Consider the following 19,036-nt stretch of genomic DNA (forward strand, 5'->3'; position numbering starts at 1 on the left):
CTTTTAAAGGGGTTACGCCATGATCGATAAAAAAAATGAAAATCGGCCATCGTATAGTACAAGACGATTCCTTTCTAAGGGTACTTTCACACTAGCGTTTTTGTTTTCCAGGTATTGAGTTCTGTCATAGGAACTCAATACCGGAAAAAAAAACTGATCAGTTTTAGGCCCCATTCACACGTCCGAAATTTAATTCCGCATTTTGCGGAACGGAATTGCGGACCCATTCATTTCTGAATGTGCTGCCCATATACGGAATTGCGGACCCTTACTTTCCGGGTCTGCAATTCCGTTCCCGAAAAATGTGTCCACGGATCCACAAAATGTGTGAATGGAGCCTTATCCTAATGCATTCTAAATGGAGAGCATTCCATTCAGGATGAATCAGTTCAGTCCCTTTTACGTTTGAAGTGTATTAGTGCCGGATCCGGCCTTCAGTGTTTCGGCAAAACGGTTCTGGCTTTTCGGTCTGCGCATGTGCAGACTTTTAAAAATGCAAAACAAAAATTATACCGAATCCGTTTTTCCGGATGACACTGGAGAGATGGATCCGGTATTGGAATGCATTTGTCAGACTGATCCGCATCCGGATCCGTCTGACAATTGCCATCAGACGAAAGCCATCAGGATTGTCGGATCCGGCGATGGAACTGCCTGCCGGAAGCCTCTGCCGCAAATGTGAAAGTACCCTAACAAAGCTAGAACCGGCCCTGTACTTCACATGGATCCAGAGGTCTCCACATTCACTTCTCCAATTACTCTGCTAGATTATCTAAAGCCTGGCAGCTCAGGGGGCATGTACTTTCTGGTGCAGCTGTCTCCCTGTAACTGCCACAGCATCTAACAGAACATATGGCTGATGGCAGTTGAAGATTTAAACTTGGCACATTCGACCAATTCCGTAAGGAAAAGAACAAACAGCAGGTGGCGCTATACAGATACATTTTATTGAATAACTCACTGGCTATACAAAATTTTGAATTACATGTAATTACAAAAATATTTAGATTGAAGTACTGGTTTGAAATTTTTCATACACATTAGCATATTGTCAATCGCAGGTTTCTGTGGGAACGGCCAACAATCTAAAGTGTATGAGGAGATCCTGACTCTGACAGATGATGTTGAGGGAGAGAATGATTGAGCGATTTGCAATGATCTTTTTGTTCTCCCAAGAGATAAGTCATCACCAGAGGCATCTGGCAGTGGCCTTCTCCTCTGTCCTCACATGGCCGTTCGTCCAACAGCTATTGAAGGTGCATGGCCACCTATAGACTCTTTTTCCCTTTATTTGGACCATATATCATTTCATGTTGTTAGGATGTATGTTTATCCCCTGTTCTGTTGAACTGTGCTATATGGAGTGGCCACATGAAACACGTACTGCACAGTATGGAGGGAATTTGTCATGAGGTTACTGTGAAGTTTTTCAGGAGTCTGCGATGGAGTATTCCCCACCAAATGTATCAAATGTCGCATGCTGTTTGTTAAATCAGGTGCATCTTTAAACCTAAGGCCCCTTTCACACGGGCGAGTATTCCGCGCAGATGCGATGCGTGAGTTGAACGCATTGCACCCGCACTGAATCCCTACCCATTCATTTCTATGGGGCTGTTCACATGAGCGGTGATTTTCACGCATCACTTATGCATTGCGTGAAAATCGCAGCAAGCTCTATTTTGTGCGTTTTTCACGTAACACAGGCCCCATAGAAATGAATGGGGTTGCGTGAAAATCGCAAGCATCCACAAGCAAGTGCGGATGCGGTGCGATTTTCACGCACAGTTGCTAGGAGTTGATCGGGATGGAGAGCCGATCATTATTATTTTCCCTTATAACATGGTTATAAGGGAAAATAATAGCATTCTGAATACAGAATGCATAGTAAAATAGCGCTGGAGGGGTAAAAAATAAAATAAAAAAATAATTTAACTCACCTTATGATCACGCTGCCGGCATCTCCTTCTGTCTTCATCTAAGGATACTTTCACATTAGCGTTTTTCTTTTCCGGCATAGAGTTCCGTCACAGGGGCTCTATACTGGAAAATAACTGATCAGGCATATCCCCATGCATTCTGAATGGAGAGTAATCCGTTCAGGATGCATCAGGATGTCTTCAGTTCAGTCATTTTGGCTGATCAGCCAAAAGAGAAAACCGTAGCATGCTACGGTTTTATCTCCGGCGAAAAAAAACTGAAGACTTGCCTGAATGCCGGATCCGGCAATTTTTTCTATAGGAATGTATTAGTGCCAGATCCGGCATTCAAAATACCGGAACGCCGGATCCGTCCTTCCGGTCTGCGCATGCGCAAACTTTTAAAAATGAGAAAAAAAATAATACTGGATCCGTTTTGCCTGATGACACCGGAAAAACTGATCCGGTATTGCAATGCATTTTTCTGACTGATCAGGCATTTTTCAGACTGATCAGGATCCTGATCAGTCTGAAAAATGCCTGATCAGTCAGAAAAATGACATGCGTTGGCATACAGTTTGCCTGATCAGGCAGGCAGTTCAGGCAACTGAACTGCCTGCCGGAATCAAACGCCGCAAGTGTGAAAGTACCCTTAGCTGTGTGGAACAGGACCTGTGGTGACGTCACTCCGGTCATCACATGATCCATCACCATGGTAAAAGATCATGTGATGGATCATGTGATGACCGGAGTGACGTCACCACAGGTCCTGTTCCTCCACACAGCTAAGATGAATACAGAAGGAGATGCCGGCAGCGCGATCAATTGGATTAAGGTGAGTTAAATTTTTTATTTTATTTTATTTTTTTAACCCCTCCAGCGCTATTTTACTATGCATTCTGTATTCAGAATGCTATTATTTTCCCTTATAACCATGTTATAAGGGAAAATAATACAATCTACAGAACACCGATCCCAAACCTGAACTTCTGTGAAGAAGTTCGGGTTTGGGTGCCAAACACGTGCGATTTTTCTCACGTGAGTGCAAAACGCATTACAATGTTTTGCACTTGCGCGGAAAAATTGCGCGTGTTCCCGCAACGCACCCACACATTTTCCCGCAACGCCCGTGTGAAAGAGGCCTAACACTTTTGTCTAGAAAAGCTTCTCCAGTTTTCCTACTCCACCCTCCTAATGAATGAATGAAACTCATTAACATAGATAACCACATCTATTTTCCCCTCCTATTTTTTTTTTCCTTCAAAACTGGAGTGGTATAAAAATGTAAAAAGTTCCAAACTTTTTGCGCAAGTGACCTCAAAAAGTCACAAAGTCCCTAGTATGTGACTTTTGAAGCCAGAGTTCTGGAGTGCAGGGTGTGATACATTCCCCTTATGTGTGTTGTTGTGTTTTTGCACGGGACATATAGATGACGTACATTATGCCAGTGCCCATTAGCTGCTGACTTTACTATTATAGAGGCTGGAAAATGTCCATTAAATAGCCGATTGTATCACATTTCTAGAAAGCTGCTGATTCTGATTAAAAGTTGCTTCTGTAGTGTTATCACTGTGGAGACAAAGCAGGACTTAAATCTATTGTCCACCAAATACCCAATCCCCAACGTTGCCATGGGAATTCTGAAAACACACCATGATCATGCAGATCGAAGCTCTACAACATTGCTCACTAGGAACTGATTTCTCGATTTCCCCCCCCCCCCCCCCCTCCTCACAAAAGCTTAAACCTGTCACCTACTACCTCAATATCGAACCGTTTGCAGATCACATAACTGTTGATCACCTGATTAAAACGCTGTTTTTCTTTTGTTGATCTGAGGCTCCCTTCCAGAGTTATGATTCTTTTTATTAAAATGCTAATTAGGCCTTTGGTGTAGTGAGGGTGTCACTGTTGCTCTTAGTGCACCCAAGCTCCACTCGTTTCTGTGGCAAGCCCCTCCCTGGCTGCTTTGATTATTTTGATCAGATGAACCACATCTATGTGTCTAAGCAAACAGTTGGATATGGAGGTCTCTGTTGACAGATTCCTTTTAACACCCCTTTATCTGGGCTGACTGAGAAGGCAACCATCAGGAACAAAACTTTTGTTCCCGATAATTGCCTGATCATCATCAGAGGTGAGAGCTTCATTGCCATGCAGCAGTCACCTCCACTATAGAAATCAATGTTTACATAGGACAATCTGGTGCCCAGAAAAATAGGTGATGTTACGGCTTATCTCCCCCCTCCTGACCTCTGCATAGGTCAAAGAATATGCCTAGAAAACTCTCCCATAGAAGTCAATGAGGTACCCTCCTGACCATTGTGTCTATGGCCCTCAAAAAACAGGTCTGATGAATTAGGCCTAGTAGCCAGTGTGAAAGTTGCATGATTTTAGGATTATTTTTTAACTATAGATAGGGATATGGAAAATAAATAAAATAAAAAATCGCCAAAAATTCTAAAAATATATATATACACATACTTAACCCTTTCATGATCAGGCCTGAAAAGCCCTTAATGACCAGACACGTGATGGTTTATCAATTCTCAACTTTTTTATTTTTGGACTGCAAAAATAATTTTTGAGACATTTTCATGCATTTTTTTTAAATAATTTTCTTTTTTAGGTTTAATTTGGGGAAAACAAAAAAAAGTGTTTTTTTAGGTTGTTTTTTTTTCTTCAAAATATATCTTTTTAATTTTTAAATATACAAATTGACACCAAAATAAATTATTGAAATGGATTCCCTATATTATTTTGGTCGTTGTGATGTTTGATTTGTATATTTTTGCGTACACAAGACGGCTATGGCGATAGTTTTGGTTGGCTTGGACTTTTTTTTTTTTTTCCTTTTATTTGTATTTTAGATGATATTTTTAATATATATTTTTGCCACATACTTTGCCCCCCAAGAGGTTATAAAAACACCTTTGGGGGATACTGAAACTTTTTTTTTCTTTTTGCAATTTTCCTCGTAACTGGGGCATCCAAAGCAACCCAAGTTACAGGTGAAAACAGCCCCCTGTGGGGGCATTGCTCTTTACTGAGACCTTGTAGCTCGGCTATGCCTAAGACACCTGACGATCATGTGATAGCCGGGTCTAATAGTCAGTAACACAGCCGCTTCCTCTGTTCACTGCATGGCGCTCATTGAGCCCTATAGAAGAGAGGAGAAGCGGTAACAAACCGCTTCTGTCTGCCTTTTGGGGTCTTCCTGACTGTCACAGACACTGCTAAATTGCAGGAGCTTTAATATGGCGCCATTCATGCTTGACACTGCGGATTAAAGTCGTGCAGCCAACGTTTAAATACGTGCTAACCGCATACGCCGTAGACGGCACATAAATATCCGTATAGAAGTTGTGAAAGAGTTAACATAAAAAACGTAATGTTGGCAATAGGTCATTTCCTAAGGACACATTCCCTTTAGGCTTAGTAGTGTATTAGTTTTGCCTAGAGTGCTCCTTTGAGTTGACCAACTTGTGACAACCACTGTGTCCCCAGTAAGTCACAGTTAAATTGTCCCTTAGCAGTGACCTGCTGCTAAAAGCAGTGCCATCTATAATGCCCTCATGAACAGTGGCAGCCATAGTGCTTCATTTAGTCTCAGCAACCATGCCTCTACCACCATCCCCAAGCCAAACTATCAACTGTCAACTAACCACTCTGTCACTACACTCTGACGCCAATCACCCAACACTGACTCTGGCATTCCTGCTAGCAATCAATTTTTTTTAAAGATCGATAAGACCTTAACTATATTTGCATGTATGGCACTAACCTACAATATTTCTTCTAATTACATACATTGGATTTACTAATCCTGTAGATGGAAACTTTTATCGGCTGTCTAGACCTGCACTAAATTTATCACAGTCGCTCAGACTGGATGATAAGTCTGGTGTATGGCTAGACAGTTTTGTCTAAATCTATACTACTGGTTGGTGTAAGGTCCCTTTTAGGCTAGGTCTACACAACGACATTTGTCGTGCGACAGATAGGGCCCAACTACACTGCAACATTTGTCGCGCGAGATTTTGTTGCACTAATGTTGCGCGACAATTTTTATAATGGTAGTCTATGGTATCGTACTGCAACATGTGACATACTGCGACGCAACAGTCGCAGAAAAATTCATCTCAAATAGATTTTTTATGACTGTCACTTCGCAGTCACAGCATGTCGCATGTTGCAATGCGACACCATAGACTATCATTATAAAAAAATGTTGCACGACAAATGTCGTTGTGTAGACCTAGCCTCACACTGGCCAATTCAGCAGGCGATTGTCAGGAAGGAAGCGTTCCTTCCCGGCAAGCACCTGCTCGTCATTGAAGTGGTCTCCTCTACAATATGGGGAGGAGCAATAGCATTAGCAAATAATCCCACTCATTGTTTTCTGGCAGCAGAGGATGTTTACACAGCACAATCTTCTGCCGGCAAACCCCTGTGTCAACCAAACAGATTTGGCTTGGGGCTACTCCTAAGGGCATTATCCTGGTAGTCCCTGGTCTTCCGACTTTGTACAGCTTAGGCTCCATTCACACGTCCGCATCCGTTCCGCAATTTTGCGGAACGGGTGTGGACCCATTCATTCTCTATGGGAATGAAATGGATGCGGACAGCACACAGTGTGCTGTCTGCATCCGCAATTGCGAAGCGCGGCCCCGATCTACGGGTCCGCAGCTCCGCAAAAGATAGAACATGTCCTATTTTTGTCCGCAGCTGCGGACAAGAATAGGCATTTCTATAGGGGTGCCGGGCTGGTGTGTTGTGGATCCACAATTTGCGGGTCTGCAACACACCACGGACGTGTGAATGGAGCCTTAGACAGGGATCTGGACTCTGCTGCAGGGAACCACCAGGTCACTTCCTCCTGGAATAGTAATTTTTTTGACCCATGGGGTGTGAATCAGGCAAAACTGTCAGTAATGGACCTGTTGACGTCAGGGCAAGCAGAGTACTTGTTATCCGATAAACAGTGCAAGGTTAGAGCCAGCAGCTTAGGGTCAGAATGGATATCGTGCAGAGGTCAGGTCAGGCAGTAAAGGGTCAAATCCAGGAAAGGGGCTGAATTTGGCAGACGAACCTAGAAACAGCACACCTTTGCAAGACGCTAGCAAACTAGAACCTATTGCTCAGGCACTTTACCACAGGGAAAGGTGTCTTAAATACTGGCAAAGATTAGGGTGCCCTTTAAGAGCTTGAGTGAGAACACACGCACCCCACGGGCAGCAAGAGGCCTTTCCGGCATGGCAGGAAGCGGCCTTCAAGAAGAGCCAGCCAGGTACTCCAGCGGCTGGGCTCTTCAGGAAGAAGGGGTAAAGCAAAGAGCCTGAGCCGCTGGCACACAGGAGTGGGGGAGCTAGTGAGCAGAGCGGAGGCCGTGACTGTCAGGGAGACGGAGCGGTGATGGGCACAGGCTGCCACCATAATGACCACAATTTACACCAAGATCTAACTACACTGACATTAATACGGTACATGTGGGCTATTGAATACTCACTGTCAGCACATACTGGAAATTGTAGTTTTGCAGCAGCTGACGAGCCACAGGTTGGAGATTAGTCCCTTTAATGCAATAATTGACACAGCCTCTAAGCCATCTGCTGGCATTTAGATCATATTATGAAAAGCTCTCAAATATTTAAGGCTGTGTTGTCCTTGGCAGGATTCAAGAACCTCTTAGTTTCTCTCGTTTTCACCAGGAATGTTCTCTACTTTACATTCCTCAGTCTTTGATTGTACAGTTATCAATTCGTTCTCTTTCTACTTGGCTGCCAGTGTGTAACCGACAATATCATTCAATTAAAGGAGGCCAGAAAGGGCCGGATTAGCACTTAGTCCTGGGGAGAATTTACACAAGATAAAGTCCCTGTAGAGCACATCATCTGACCAGGTACAATAGCATTTTTTGAATAGTTTCTTGAGAGGAGTAGATTCTTGAAACGCGTTGTGATCGCAGCCTTAACTTCTTAAAAAATATTTCCTACGCCTGGTTTGCTTTATGTTGTAAAACGGAGAGGTGGCTATATATTTCCAAAAGTCACCTTGTCTCTGGTTAGCTAAGCCTGTACATGATAACGGCTCCAGGGTTAGGTTAGGGACATTATCTGTTTTTACTTTTATTTTCCCAGCTTCATAGTATGGGGTTGTCAGCATTTGTGACATCTAGTATATTTGTAATATAAGGCATTCAGAAAGGATTTGGACCGCTGCTTTGTTTCCACATTCACATGACAGCCATGCTCTTTAGTGAATAATATCCTTTTTTCATCCATCTACACCAGGGCTGTGGAACCTTAAGACAAAGTAGGTCATTTATTAAGATCAGCGTTTTAGACGCAGATCTTAATAACCCCCTGCACCTGGCTGTGGATCCGCCTAAGTTATGAAGAGGCGCCAGTCTCTACATAACTTTGGCGAATCCAGCTCCAGTCTAAGGCTACATGCACACGACCGTATGTGTTTTGCTTTCCACAAATTGCGGATCCGCAAAAAAAAAAAATAGATCACATCCGTATGCCATCCGTTTTTTTTTTTTTTTGTGGATCCATTGCAACAATGCCTTAAACGAACAAGAATAGGACATGTTCTATTTTTTTTGCGGGGCTACGGAACGGACATACTGAATGGGTCCGCCTCCTATCCGCAAAAAAAAAATGGAACGGACACGGTAACAAACAACGTTCGTGTGCATGTAGCCTAAATGTAAGACAGCTTCCTAGCTGGCTTACATTTAGACCATTTACTATGCCTAAGGCTTAATGCACATAACTGTTGTGTGTGTTGCGGTCTGTAAATTGCGTATCCGCAAAACACGGATAGCATCCATGTGCATGGCGCAGTTTGTGGAACGGCACGGATAGCCATTAATATAACTGCCTATTCTTGTCCACATAACGTGGACAAGAATAGGACAGGTTATATTTTGCGGACCACGGAACGGAGCAACGGATGTGGACAGCACACGGAGTGCTGTCCGCATCTTTTGTGGCCCCATTGAAGTGAATGGGTCTGAAAACTGCGGCTCGGATGTGGACCAAAACAACGGCTGTGTGCATGAGGCCTAAAACGGGTGTAAAAAAAGGTGAATGAGACGTTAAGGTAGAGTAGGTAGATCTCCAGCATGTCTTCATTTAAAACCAAGTCTTGCGTATTAAACACGCATTAAAGCCATGATGTGCACACCAGAACCATACCGCAAAACGGACAAGTACAGGACATGTTCTATTCTTTTATTTTTTTGCGGTATGCACAGCGCACAAGGTGCCGTCTACATTTTTTACGACTATATTGAGATGAATGGGTCTGCATCCGATTCGCAAAACGGATCAGAAACAAATATACGATTGTGTACAGGCCAGAGAGCCCCTAAAGGGAATCTGTCACCGGAATTATAGTAATAAAATTGTCTGACCTGAGACATGTGCGGCGGTCAGCTGAACGTTTCTGTGTTGGTCCGATCTTCATATGTGATCACATTGCCGAGATAGTTGATGTTTGATTATATGCAAATGAGCTGTTGCACCCAGAGGTGCCATTCTCTCTGCTATGTATATGTGTGTGTCCCTCTATAAAAACCCAGCTCTGCCATCTTCTGGGTGAATTGTGATGTCATTGGCGCTGTACAGTACAGCTCCGCCGACGAGCCTCTGAACTGTGCTAAGCCTGTGCCATATACTAAAACGCATGGTGCAGGCGTGAAACTTTAGGAGAAGTCAGGCGTGATGTCAAAGTGGCGAGGGTGCGCCATTTGTAGAGTAAGAGGATCCTCTGGGTGCAATGGCAGCACCTTAGTTGCACCTAGAGGCTCATTTGCATATATGTTAAAACATCTAATATCTCGGCAATGTGGGCATATATCAAGATGGGACCAGCACAGTCATGTTCAGCTGACCAGTCCACATCCCAGGTCAGCCAGTTTCTTTACTACATCAACTGATACACCAATTATTTGCCGATGAAAGAACATCCTTTGCCAGTGTCATTGAATATGTATGCCCAGTATGGACTAAAATGGGTATGGCATTGACATGATGATCGTTCTTGTTGAAGAATTGTTCAACCATCAACTTTCTTTCTAATGTGTGGTCTCTACTTGGTGTATGGACATGGGTTGTCCTGTATGTCCTATTAGTTTCTATCAATCAGTTCAGAAAATCAATTCAGGGGCAGAGAAGGAGCTTTACATTAAAAACAGGATCTGTCCTTCAAAAAGGAAACTTGAGATACCTACGTGTGAACCTTGTCAAGTCACCACAGGAGATGTTATATCCTAAAATATAAAAGCTGTTGTCGAATATCAACCCAAGAAGTTCCCGGGGTACACAGCACCAGTTCTTTCCATTTATAGTTAAAATATATGAAGCTACAATTTTTCCTTTAAAAATAATGTGTAATTATACATTTTCTTCAGAGTGGTGATAATTCAGTGCTTTGAAGTACTTTGCTGCTCAGTCACTTCTCACTACGAGCCACAAGGTGGCAGGATTTCATTGGGGAACCGTCGAGAAATCAGAGTTTGGACCTTTCTCACTACCCCCGAGGCACATGAAGAGGAAGCAGTTTTGAAGGGCTGCTTCACAACAGTCTGACCACAACTCCCAGTAATTAGTGGAGGACCTCAGGACAATAGTTCTTTTGTGGTTTTTTTTCTTTGTGACACATGAAGCGCCTTCAATTTTCTTCAGCAGTAGATTTAGTCACTGGTTTCTAAAACGTGTGTGAAAGGTGTTACTCTCACTATCTGGCAGCTTACTATTCTCCAGGCATAGAACCACAATTACCAGCATGCTTTATTAGTCCTAGGCGTAGAATAAGAGGCAAATACTTATTTCATAATCCTGATATGAATGTACCATGTATCTACCAGATACTGATGCAGATCTTCGAGGTATTACAACATCTGAGTCACATGGAGACTTAGGGCACAGGCACGTGTATTTGCGGTTCTACTTAGTATCTAATATGCAGTTTTCCTACAGAACCTTCATTCTGCTGACCGGAGGGTATTCTGCGATTTTGAACCCCCATCAGTGACACATTGATGACCTATCCTTAGGAAACCTCCTCAACACCTTTTTAATGTTTGTCTCTCTTTTTTATACGAAACCACTAATGTTCTACCAAGGCCCAAGTCCTAAATGGTAGGGTTATGTTGTATTTGGTGACAACAATTGCATTGTATAAACTAATTGTTTTTCTATTAAAAATAGTTTTTGGGGGAATTGTTAAAGGGGTTGGCCACTTTCTGGTTACCGTTGACCAATGTGTTTGTAACATGATTATATAGCCGTTTCTGAAATTCTGTGCCCTTTTCTATATTTCCTAAGCCATGTCCTCTTGTTTTCCAAGTCTTTTGTTCTGTCTGCACATAAGTCTTGTCCATAAAATGGCTGCTGATGGGGGGGTCTTGTGACCAGGCAGATCACCTCCATGTGATGTCTCCTCCATCTAAATACACTGCCCCTGCCATCTGCATGTACTGTTGGGAGTTTATTGCAGCTGTAGTTCGAATAGAGCAGACATCACATGGAAATTATTGTCCTGGTCACATTAACCTCTATCAGCGGCTTTCTTGTGGACAGAACTAAAGATGTGATAAACAAGGGAGCATACCTTATGAAATATAGAACATGGCACAGAATTTCAACAAAGGCTATATTAGTAAGTGCTTTCTAATCATCTTACCTACATATTGGTAACAAATAGCCTAAAAGTGACCAACCCCTTTAATTTACTTAGGCCCCCTAGTGCGTAAGAACTGATGAAAAACTTATGCTAAGCGCCTTTCCAGTCCTGAACCCTGGCTCTGTTCAGCCATCTTCTGATCCCTGTTTTGTTTAATTCCAGAATAAGTATGGACATGGTCACCTGCCCACTGCAGCCATTAACTGGCCTTAGTGGTGGCGTGTCCCTGCCGGTCATGTGCTGCTTGGGGACATGTCAGTGCTGAAACCAGTTGTTGGCTTCAATGGCCAAGTAACCAATGTCCATATCCCAGCTGGAAACAAATAAGCTGGGGATCAGAATGTGACCCAACAGGAGCCAGAGCAGAAGGAATGGAGAGGTGGAGAGCATGTACGTATGAGTCTTTCATTCGGTAATACAGGCTACCCGCCATAAGTAAATAGGTCATTTTACTGCTGGTTTGTGGGAGCACAGTGTCGCAATGCAACACTGTATTAAGATACAAATTACATAACTGGACTTGGCACCACAATACACCTCTTACCCTGTTTTGGATGATGTATCGAGCTACCAGAGGACAGCTGTGTTCCCTCACCCCCCCCCCCCCCAAATCCTTAAACATGCCCACTTTTAAAACCACAAGATCCACCAAGAAAAATGTAAGGTGTAAGACCAGCTCCAGGGATCCTTTTGCATAGGTGGATAATCCACTCCAAAATTAGCTCCCATTGACAATATAGCAAGTCGATCAACACACATTTAGTACACCGATGGAGAAATCATTGTATTGTTTAGAAAAAACAATCTTTAGTGTGATCATTCATCCTCATGCATTTTGAATATTGTTGGAAACAGATGCCCTGTTTGCATGGGGAGATGTGCTGCCAGTAAATGGTGATTTTTATGCCTGCATAAAAGATGCGATCAACAACAAAGGAGTGTTTGCTCATCTGTCCGCTAATCTTTGGACTTGCATGGGGAAATTATCAAGATTCACACAGCCAATCATCAACCCATGTCAGAGGGCCGTAAAGGGAGTCTGTCAGCAGTTTTATTGATGCAAAACTGCTGACAGATATTGGTAGGGGCAGGGGACAGGAGGTAATACATACCTCTCTCCCTGCTTTTAATCAATGTAGCGCTACAAAAAATGCTACAGGTGCCACTACAGTAAGTACATTGGGAACAGTCCCACAGGTTACAGTGCTTCAGGCTCGTTTTAAGCCCCTCGACCCACTCCTCTGCTGTAAGTGACGGCTATAGTGCTCTTCTGGTTGGACACTACTACACTTCTCAGAGGGGAGGGGGCCATGGAGCAGCTCTTACACTTACATGCGTGGTCTTATTTTTTCCGTCTAAAATAACGGATTTCGGACGGAAATGGCTAAAACGGATGCCAAATGTCCATAACTGAGAATGACAGATGCTTAAAATACAGGATCCGTTTTTTCTTTATTTTTCTTTTCTTCTGATGGATCAGAAGAACAGAAAACTAAACAGTGATGTGAAGCCAGGCTTACGCTGTTATCTGTGAACCCGTGATCATGGTGCAAGTGGTGCCATGAAGCCCCAGCCTAATGTGTTCAGCAAAGTGGAAACTAACCCAGTAGAAAACATCTGGTATATTGAGCAGGTATGGAGCTGAAAGAATCACTTACAGAAGTGAGTTCTGTGCGCGTTTATATCAACTCGGGACTAGGCTGTTACTAGAACAAATTATATTTCAGTGATTTAGTTTTACATCTCAAACTGGTTTGTCCTCTTTATTGCTTGGCTGCTCAGGAAGAGGCACGTAATGGTGAATATTATAACAAAGAACATGCCATCAGATAAAGATCTTCTTGTGGCCAGGAGTTTTCTCATGAACATCTTGAGAAGTTCCATGAGGTACAGTATGGATATCTAGTGTAGTGTTTCTTGTGACTGTGGTCAATGTGCTCATAGTGGTACCTCATAGACCTCTGTGCCCCCCTCCTTCTGTGTTCCTCATTTGTCATAATGCATTTTAGATTTATCTTATGTCCTTTTTGATAAATCTAAATAGTGATGTGTACATTATGCCTATTGCCATCGGTAGTTCCAGTTGTCTGTACAATATGCAGTAGTATATCCTTTTGGTATTCCATTGAATGATGGTTCTTGTGTTTCCAAGTAAGTACTTCTAAAATTTGATTATTTCAGTGGGTGTCAAACTCTGTTAGAGACCTAATACAGATTTAGATAATACAATGTTAACCTGAGAGTTTGTCACCTAAACAGTAAAACTAGTTGCTTAAGGTCATTGCATCATCAGGCCATGGGACTAAAATCATCCTTTAGTACAGTAAATACATTTAAAAAGTTTATGAGATTGAAGAAACATGGCTGCTGCTTTTTTGAAACGGCACAACTAGGCTCTCATACAGTACAGACCAAAAGTTTGGACACACCTTCTCATTCAAAGAGTTTTCTTTATTTTCATGACTATGAAAATTGTAGATTCACACTGAAGGCATCAAAACTATGAATTAACACATGTGGAATTATATACATAACAAAAAAAGTATGAAACAACTGAAAATATGTCATATTCCAGGTTCTTCAAAGTATCCACCTTTTGCTTTGATTACTGCTTTGCACACTCTTGGCATTCACTTGATGAGCTTCAAGAGGTAGTCACCTGAAATGGTCTTCCAACAGTCTTGAAGGAGTTCCCAGAGATGCTTAGCACTTGTTGGCCCTTTTGCCTTCACTCTGCGGTTCAGCTCACCCCAAACCATCTCGATTGGGGTTCAGGTCCGGTGACTGTGGAGGCCAGGTCATCTGGCGCAGCACCCCATCACTCTCCTTCATGGTCAAATAGCCCTTACACAGCCTGGAGGTGTGTTTGGGGTCATTGTCCTGTTTAAAAATAAATGATGGTCCAACTAAACGCAAACCGGATGGAATAGCATGCCGCTGCAAGATGCTGTGGTAGCCATGCTGGTTCAGTATGCCTTCAATTTTGAATAAATCCCCAACAGTGTCACCAGCAAAGCACCCCCACACCATCACACCTCCTCCTCCATGCTTCACGGTGGGAACCAGGCATGTAGAGTCCATCCGTTCACCTTTTCTGCGTCGCACAGAGACACGGTGGTTGGAACCAAAGATCTCAAATTTGGACTCATCAGACCAAAGCACAAATTTCCACTGGTCTAATGTCCATTACTTGTGTTCTTTAGTCATAGTCATGAAAATAAAGAAAACTCTTTGAATGAGAAGGTGTGTCCAAACTTTTGGTCTGTACTGTATATTACAACCCTGTCCCATTTTAGATTTTAGTGAATGGACTTCAACTTCAATATCAAACACAGCCCATGTGGTGCTGTGTTTAAAAATGAAAGTAGCACCCATGTTTTTCAATGTCATACAACCCCTCCATCCAACACTGATCACCCAAACAATGTTCGTTCAGGCAGGTGGCCGCAGAAGGTGTGTGTGGTGGTGGTGGGGGGAGTCATTTCTGAGGACTATTTCTTAGGCTGTGATTGGGCTACAGCCACAATTTTCTTGTTTTAAAGCTGATAATCTGAGCGTTAAAACAAGGCGAACCTTAGAAATAGTTCCCATATACCTGCAGCTTTCACTACTGACCCATTTTCTTAAAGCTGTATCTCTTGCTCTTCTTTAAAGGGAACCTGTCACCAGGATTTTGGCCATAGAGCTGGGGACATGGGCTGCTAAATGGCTGCTAGCACATCTGCAGTACCCAGTCCCCATAGCTCTGTGTGCGTTTATTGCGTTAAAAAAACGTTTTGATCGATATGCAAATGACCTCATATGTGTCCTGTATACGTCACAGAGCTGGAGCGCCGAAATCTCGCGATGCGCGAGCTAGCGCATGCACAGTGTCGGCATCATGTTCATTCCCTGTGCTGGCATCAACACAGGGAACGAACTACGCATGCGCTAGCTCGCGCATCGCGAGATTTCGGCGCTCCAGCTCTGTGACGATCAAAATGTTTTTTTAATGCAATAAAAGCACAGAGAGCTATGGGGACTGGGTACTGCAGATGTGCTAGGGGCCATCTAGCAACCGTAGTCAAAGCGTAGTCAACTTTCGAAAACAAGACCAGGATACACAGCCTGAGATATGAAGAGATAAAGTAGCCCACGCCCTTCAGCTGGCTGTGATCTCAGACAGCCTGAAAGGGAGGGAGGGGGGGCGAGTGCTGACAGGCTGCTGGACATAAGACACAGATTTTATCTCTGTATAAGGACTCATGCACACGACCGCTGTTTGCTTCCGCGTCTGTTCCGCCGATATTAGTGTTTCAGGTGCGGATCTATTCATTTCTATGGAGCCGTTGAAGATGCAGGTAGTATATCGTTTGCCATCCCTGTCCGTGATCCGTGGTTCCAGTCCGTCAAAAAAATATAACCTGTCCTATTCTTGTCCGCGGAAAACTGTTCGTGGACCCATTCAAGTCAATTTCAAGATTGTCATGCGTGTCCGTTTTATTCCTATCATTTGCATGGCAAACCTGTTAGACATTTTTTTTTTACCTTCCTTTATGTCTGGTGTTCCTCCAAAAATAAAGGAAGACACACGGAAACAAAAACGGATCACGGAACAACGGAACCCCATTTTGCGGAACGGAACACAACAACGGTCGTGTGCATGAGGCCTAACTGTACATGATTCCAGGGGGAGGCTAAGATGGTATTCTGTGCATGTTATCTATCCCCCTCTCCCGTATCGATCATTAAGCATACTTGCTCCCTGATTGTCACATATGCAGCAATTCTTGTTTTTTTTTCTCTAAGAAAGGAGTGAGAAGATGAGCACTTGTTTATGTAATCTCCCCTTTGCACCTAAATAGGCCATTTATTGACACCAAGACCTTGGAGTTTAACAGTGTCCAGATAACGGCATCAAATAAGTCGCACCAAACATTTGTACCCACACCCACAAACATCAATAAAGTTTCCATTTTACCCTATACCCGATCGTTAGCATAAAACGGGTGGAGAGCTTCTCTTTCAATAGATGCTGCAGTAATAGCAACAATTACTAGAGACACACTAGCATTAAAATCTTTTGGCAGACGAACAGCCTGCTGGACTTCATCGTATCTGAAAGGGCTGGAGCACATCCAGGCCCCATTGAGTATAATAGGATCCAGCGGGGATCTAGCCTGTTTCCGACTTTAGTACCGGGATTTGGCCAGACAAAAACTGGTACAAGTGGTGTCTTTTGTCCGGCCGAATCCTGGAAACGGAAACAAGCCTGATCCCCACAGGATTCTATTTAGTCAGTGGGCTCTGGTGGGCAAAAGCAGTATCTGGCTATCCTGCATATAATTTGTGTGACTATTTTTATGTTATCCACTTGTGTGTATGTTTATATATATATATATATATATGTATGTATGTATGTATGTATGTTCCGCGATCACTTAAAAAGCAACCATCGATTTCAACGAAAATTGGTATACACATTCCTTGCTACCCGGAAAGAAATCTTGTGGGGGTCTCAGCTCTCTAGGACGTACCGTTCCTGAGATATTCCCAAAAAATGACCTGCATTATCCAATACAAGCCTGCAGGTCTTTCTCTTTATATCCCAACTGCCATACACATGGTCACATGTCCCTTATCAGGCAATAGAAGCTCACAGGCCCTTAGTCTCCACATACACACAGTTTTACTCCAGGTTTCCATAACAACCCAGCCATTTTTCTTCACTGCTGTAGGTCAGCTTTAGGCTAGGGCTACACGACATGTGTCGCACAACATCAAGACACATAGGGCACTACTACACTGCTACATGTGTTGCGCGACATTGATGTCACACTAATGTTGTGCAACAATTTTTATATATAAAGATAGTCTATGGTGTTGCACTGCGACATGCTGCGACGCGACAGTCCCAGAAAAATCTATCTTGGATGGATTATTTGCAACTGTCGTGTCGCAGTGCGACACCATAGCCTATCATTATAAAAATTGTCGTGCCACACATGTCATTGTGTAGCCATAGCATTAAAGGGGTGGGCACTGTGGAGGTTACTGTTAAGGGGGCAGGCCTTTGGAGGTCACTGTTAAAGGGGTGGACATGTAGAGGTCACTGTTAAGGGGGCAGGGGTCACTATTAAAGGGGGAACTGCTGTGGAGGTCACTGTTAAGGCAGCGGGGTACTGTGGAGGTCACTGTTTCGGGGGCGGGCCCCTGAGGAGGTCAATGTCAAGGGAGTGGGGTGCTGTGAAACTCACTGTTAAAGGGGCTGGCTGCTGGGAAGGTCAAAGTTAAGGGGATAGGATGCTGTGGAGGTCCCATTTTAAAGTGGTGGGGCACTGGGGGTGGGTCAGTGTTAAGGGGTGGGGGACTGTGGAGTTCACTGTTAAAGGGGTGGGCTGCTGTAGAGGTCACTGTTATGGGGGGGATACTGTTAATATCTTTTAACAACACACACAAACCTTAAATGAAATAGATGAAGTATACCCGTGCGAAGCCGGGTCCTTCTGCTAGTTGGCTTAATGTAGATCTATATGTAATGGATTATACCATAATAATCTTTATTTATGTAGTGCCAACATATTCTGCAGCGCTTTACAACCAAAACCTCTGTATTGCTAGTTTTATTACAGTAATAAAATGTCTATATATTTCATTTATATAAATCATTTTTTATTTATTACATTTTCTTCTTGCATTTTTTTTTGTTAGGAAAAATGACATTGCTTATCGGCCTCATTCTTGGCACTCGACAAAATTTATTGAAAACCCAATGGAGACTTTGACTGCACAGCTTGCAAACTCAAATTTGAACCCTACGTGGGGCAATGCATATCATTCCAGGTAACCGTTTTTTAATGATATATAGTACGTGTATTATTTTAAATGCATTATTGTAATAAAATAGTTATTGATTAACAAAAACAGCCATTTGACATGGAGACCTTTCAGGAGTTCAAATCATCCAAATATCTGCATCATAAGGATTCATGTATGCATGAGTAGTGAAAAATATGTTTGCATGTATATGTGCACATTGTGATTTGGATCCACACAGTTTCACCTTGATAACTTATAAGGCTGACAAAAATCATATCCGAAAATGAACTTCAGTTTTGCCTGTCAGATCCACATTCAGCCTACTACTGACTGCCAGACTGCACAACTGCAAGTGCAGGAGCTGCCTGGCAATTGGCAGTAATCAATACATGGATCCCACGGCCATACCACAACATGTATAGGCACCCTTTAAATCTCTGTTCAGTGGAGCCCCATCCTTTGGGCCTGTAAAGCTAACAACACAGACAGGAACATCAGACAATTTTATGGGGGTGTCCCAGTGTGCAATGGCAGATGCCAAGGCAAGGAAGCTTAGGACTGTTTGATTTCGACTTGCCAACCCCTTATTTTTGTGGAAATTAGCTGCCTCTAGAGGAGTCTGGCAG

At 43.1% G+C, this 19,036-nt stretch overlaps 1 protein-coding gene across 2 annotated transcripts in view; it reads left to right on the plus strand.

Annotated features, from left to right (window-relative positions):
- Positions 1-19,036, plus strand: part of SHROOM2 (shroom family member 2) — a 181,228-nt gene that overhangs the window by 92,681 nt on the left and 69,511 nt on the right. For both annotated transcript variants that reach the window (XM_044284564.1, XM_044284563.1), the window contains exon 3: positions 18,303-18,434. In XM_044284564.1, the coding sequence (XP_044140499.1) occupies positions 18,303-18,434 (132 nt within the window). The remainder of the gene's footprint in view (positions 1-18,302; positions 18,435-19,036) is intronic.

The sequence above is a fragment of the Bufo gargarizans genome, chromosome 3 (genome assembly GCF_014858855.1).
Source record: "Bufo gargarizans isolate SCDJY-AF-19 chromosome 3, ASM1485885v1, whole genome shotgun sequence".
Lineage (NCBI taxonomy): Eukaryota > Metazoa > Chordata > Amphibia > Anura > Bufonidae > Bufo > Bufo gargarizans.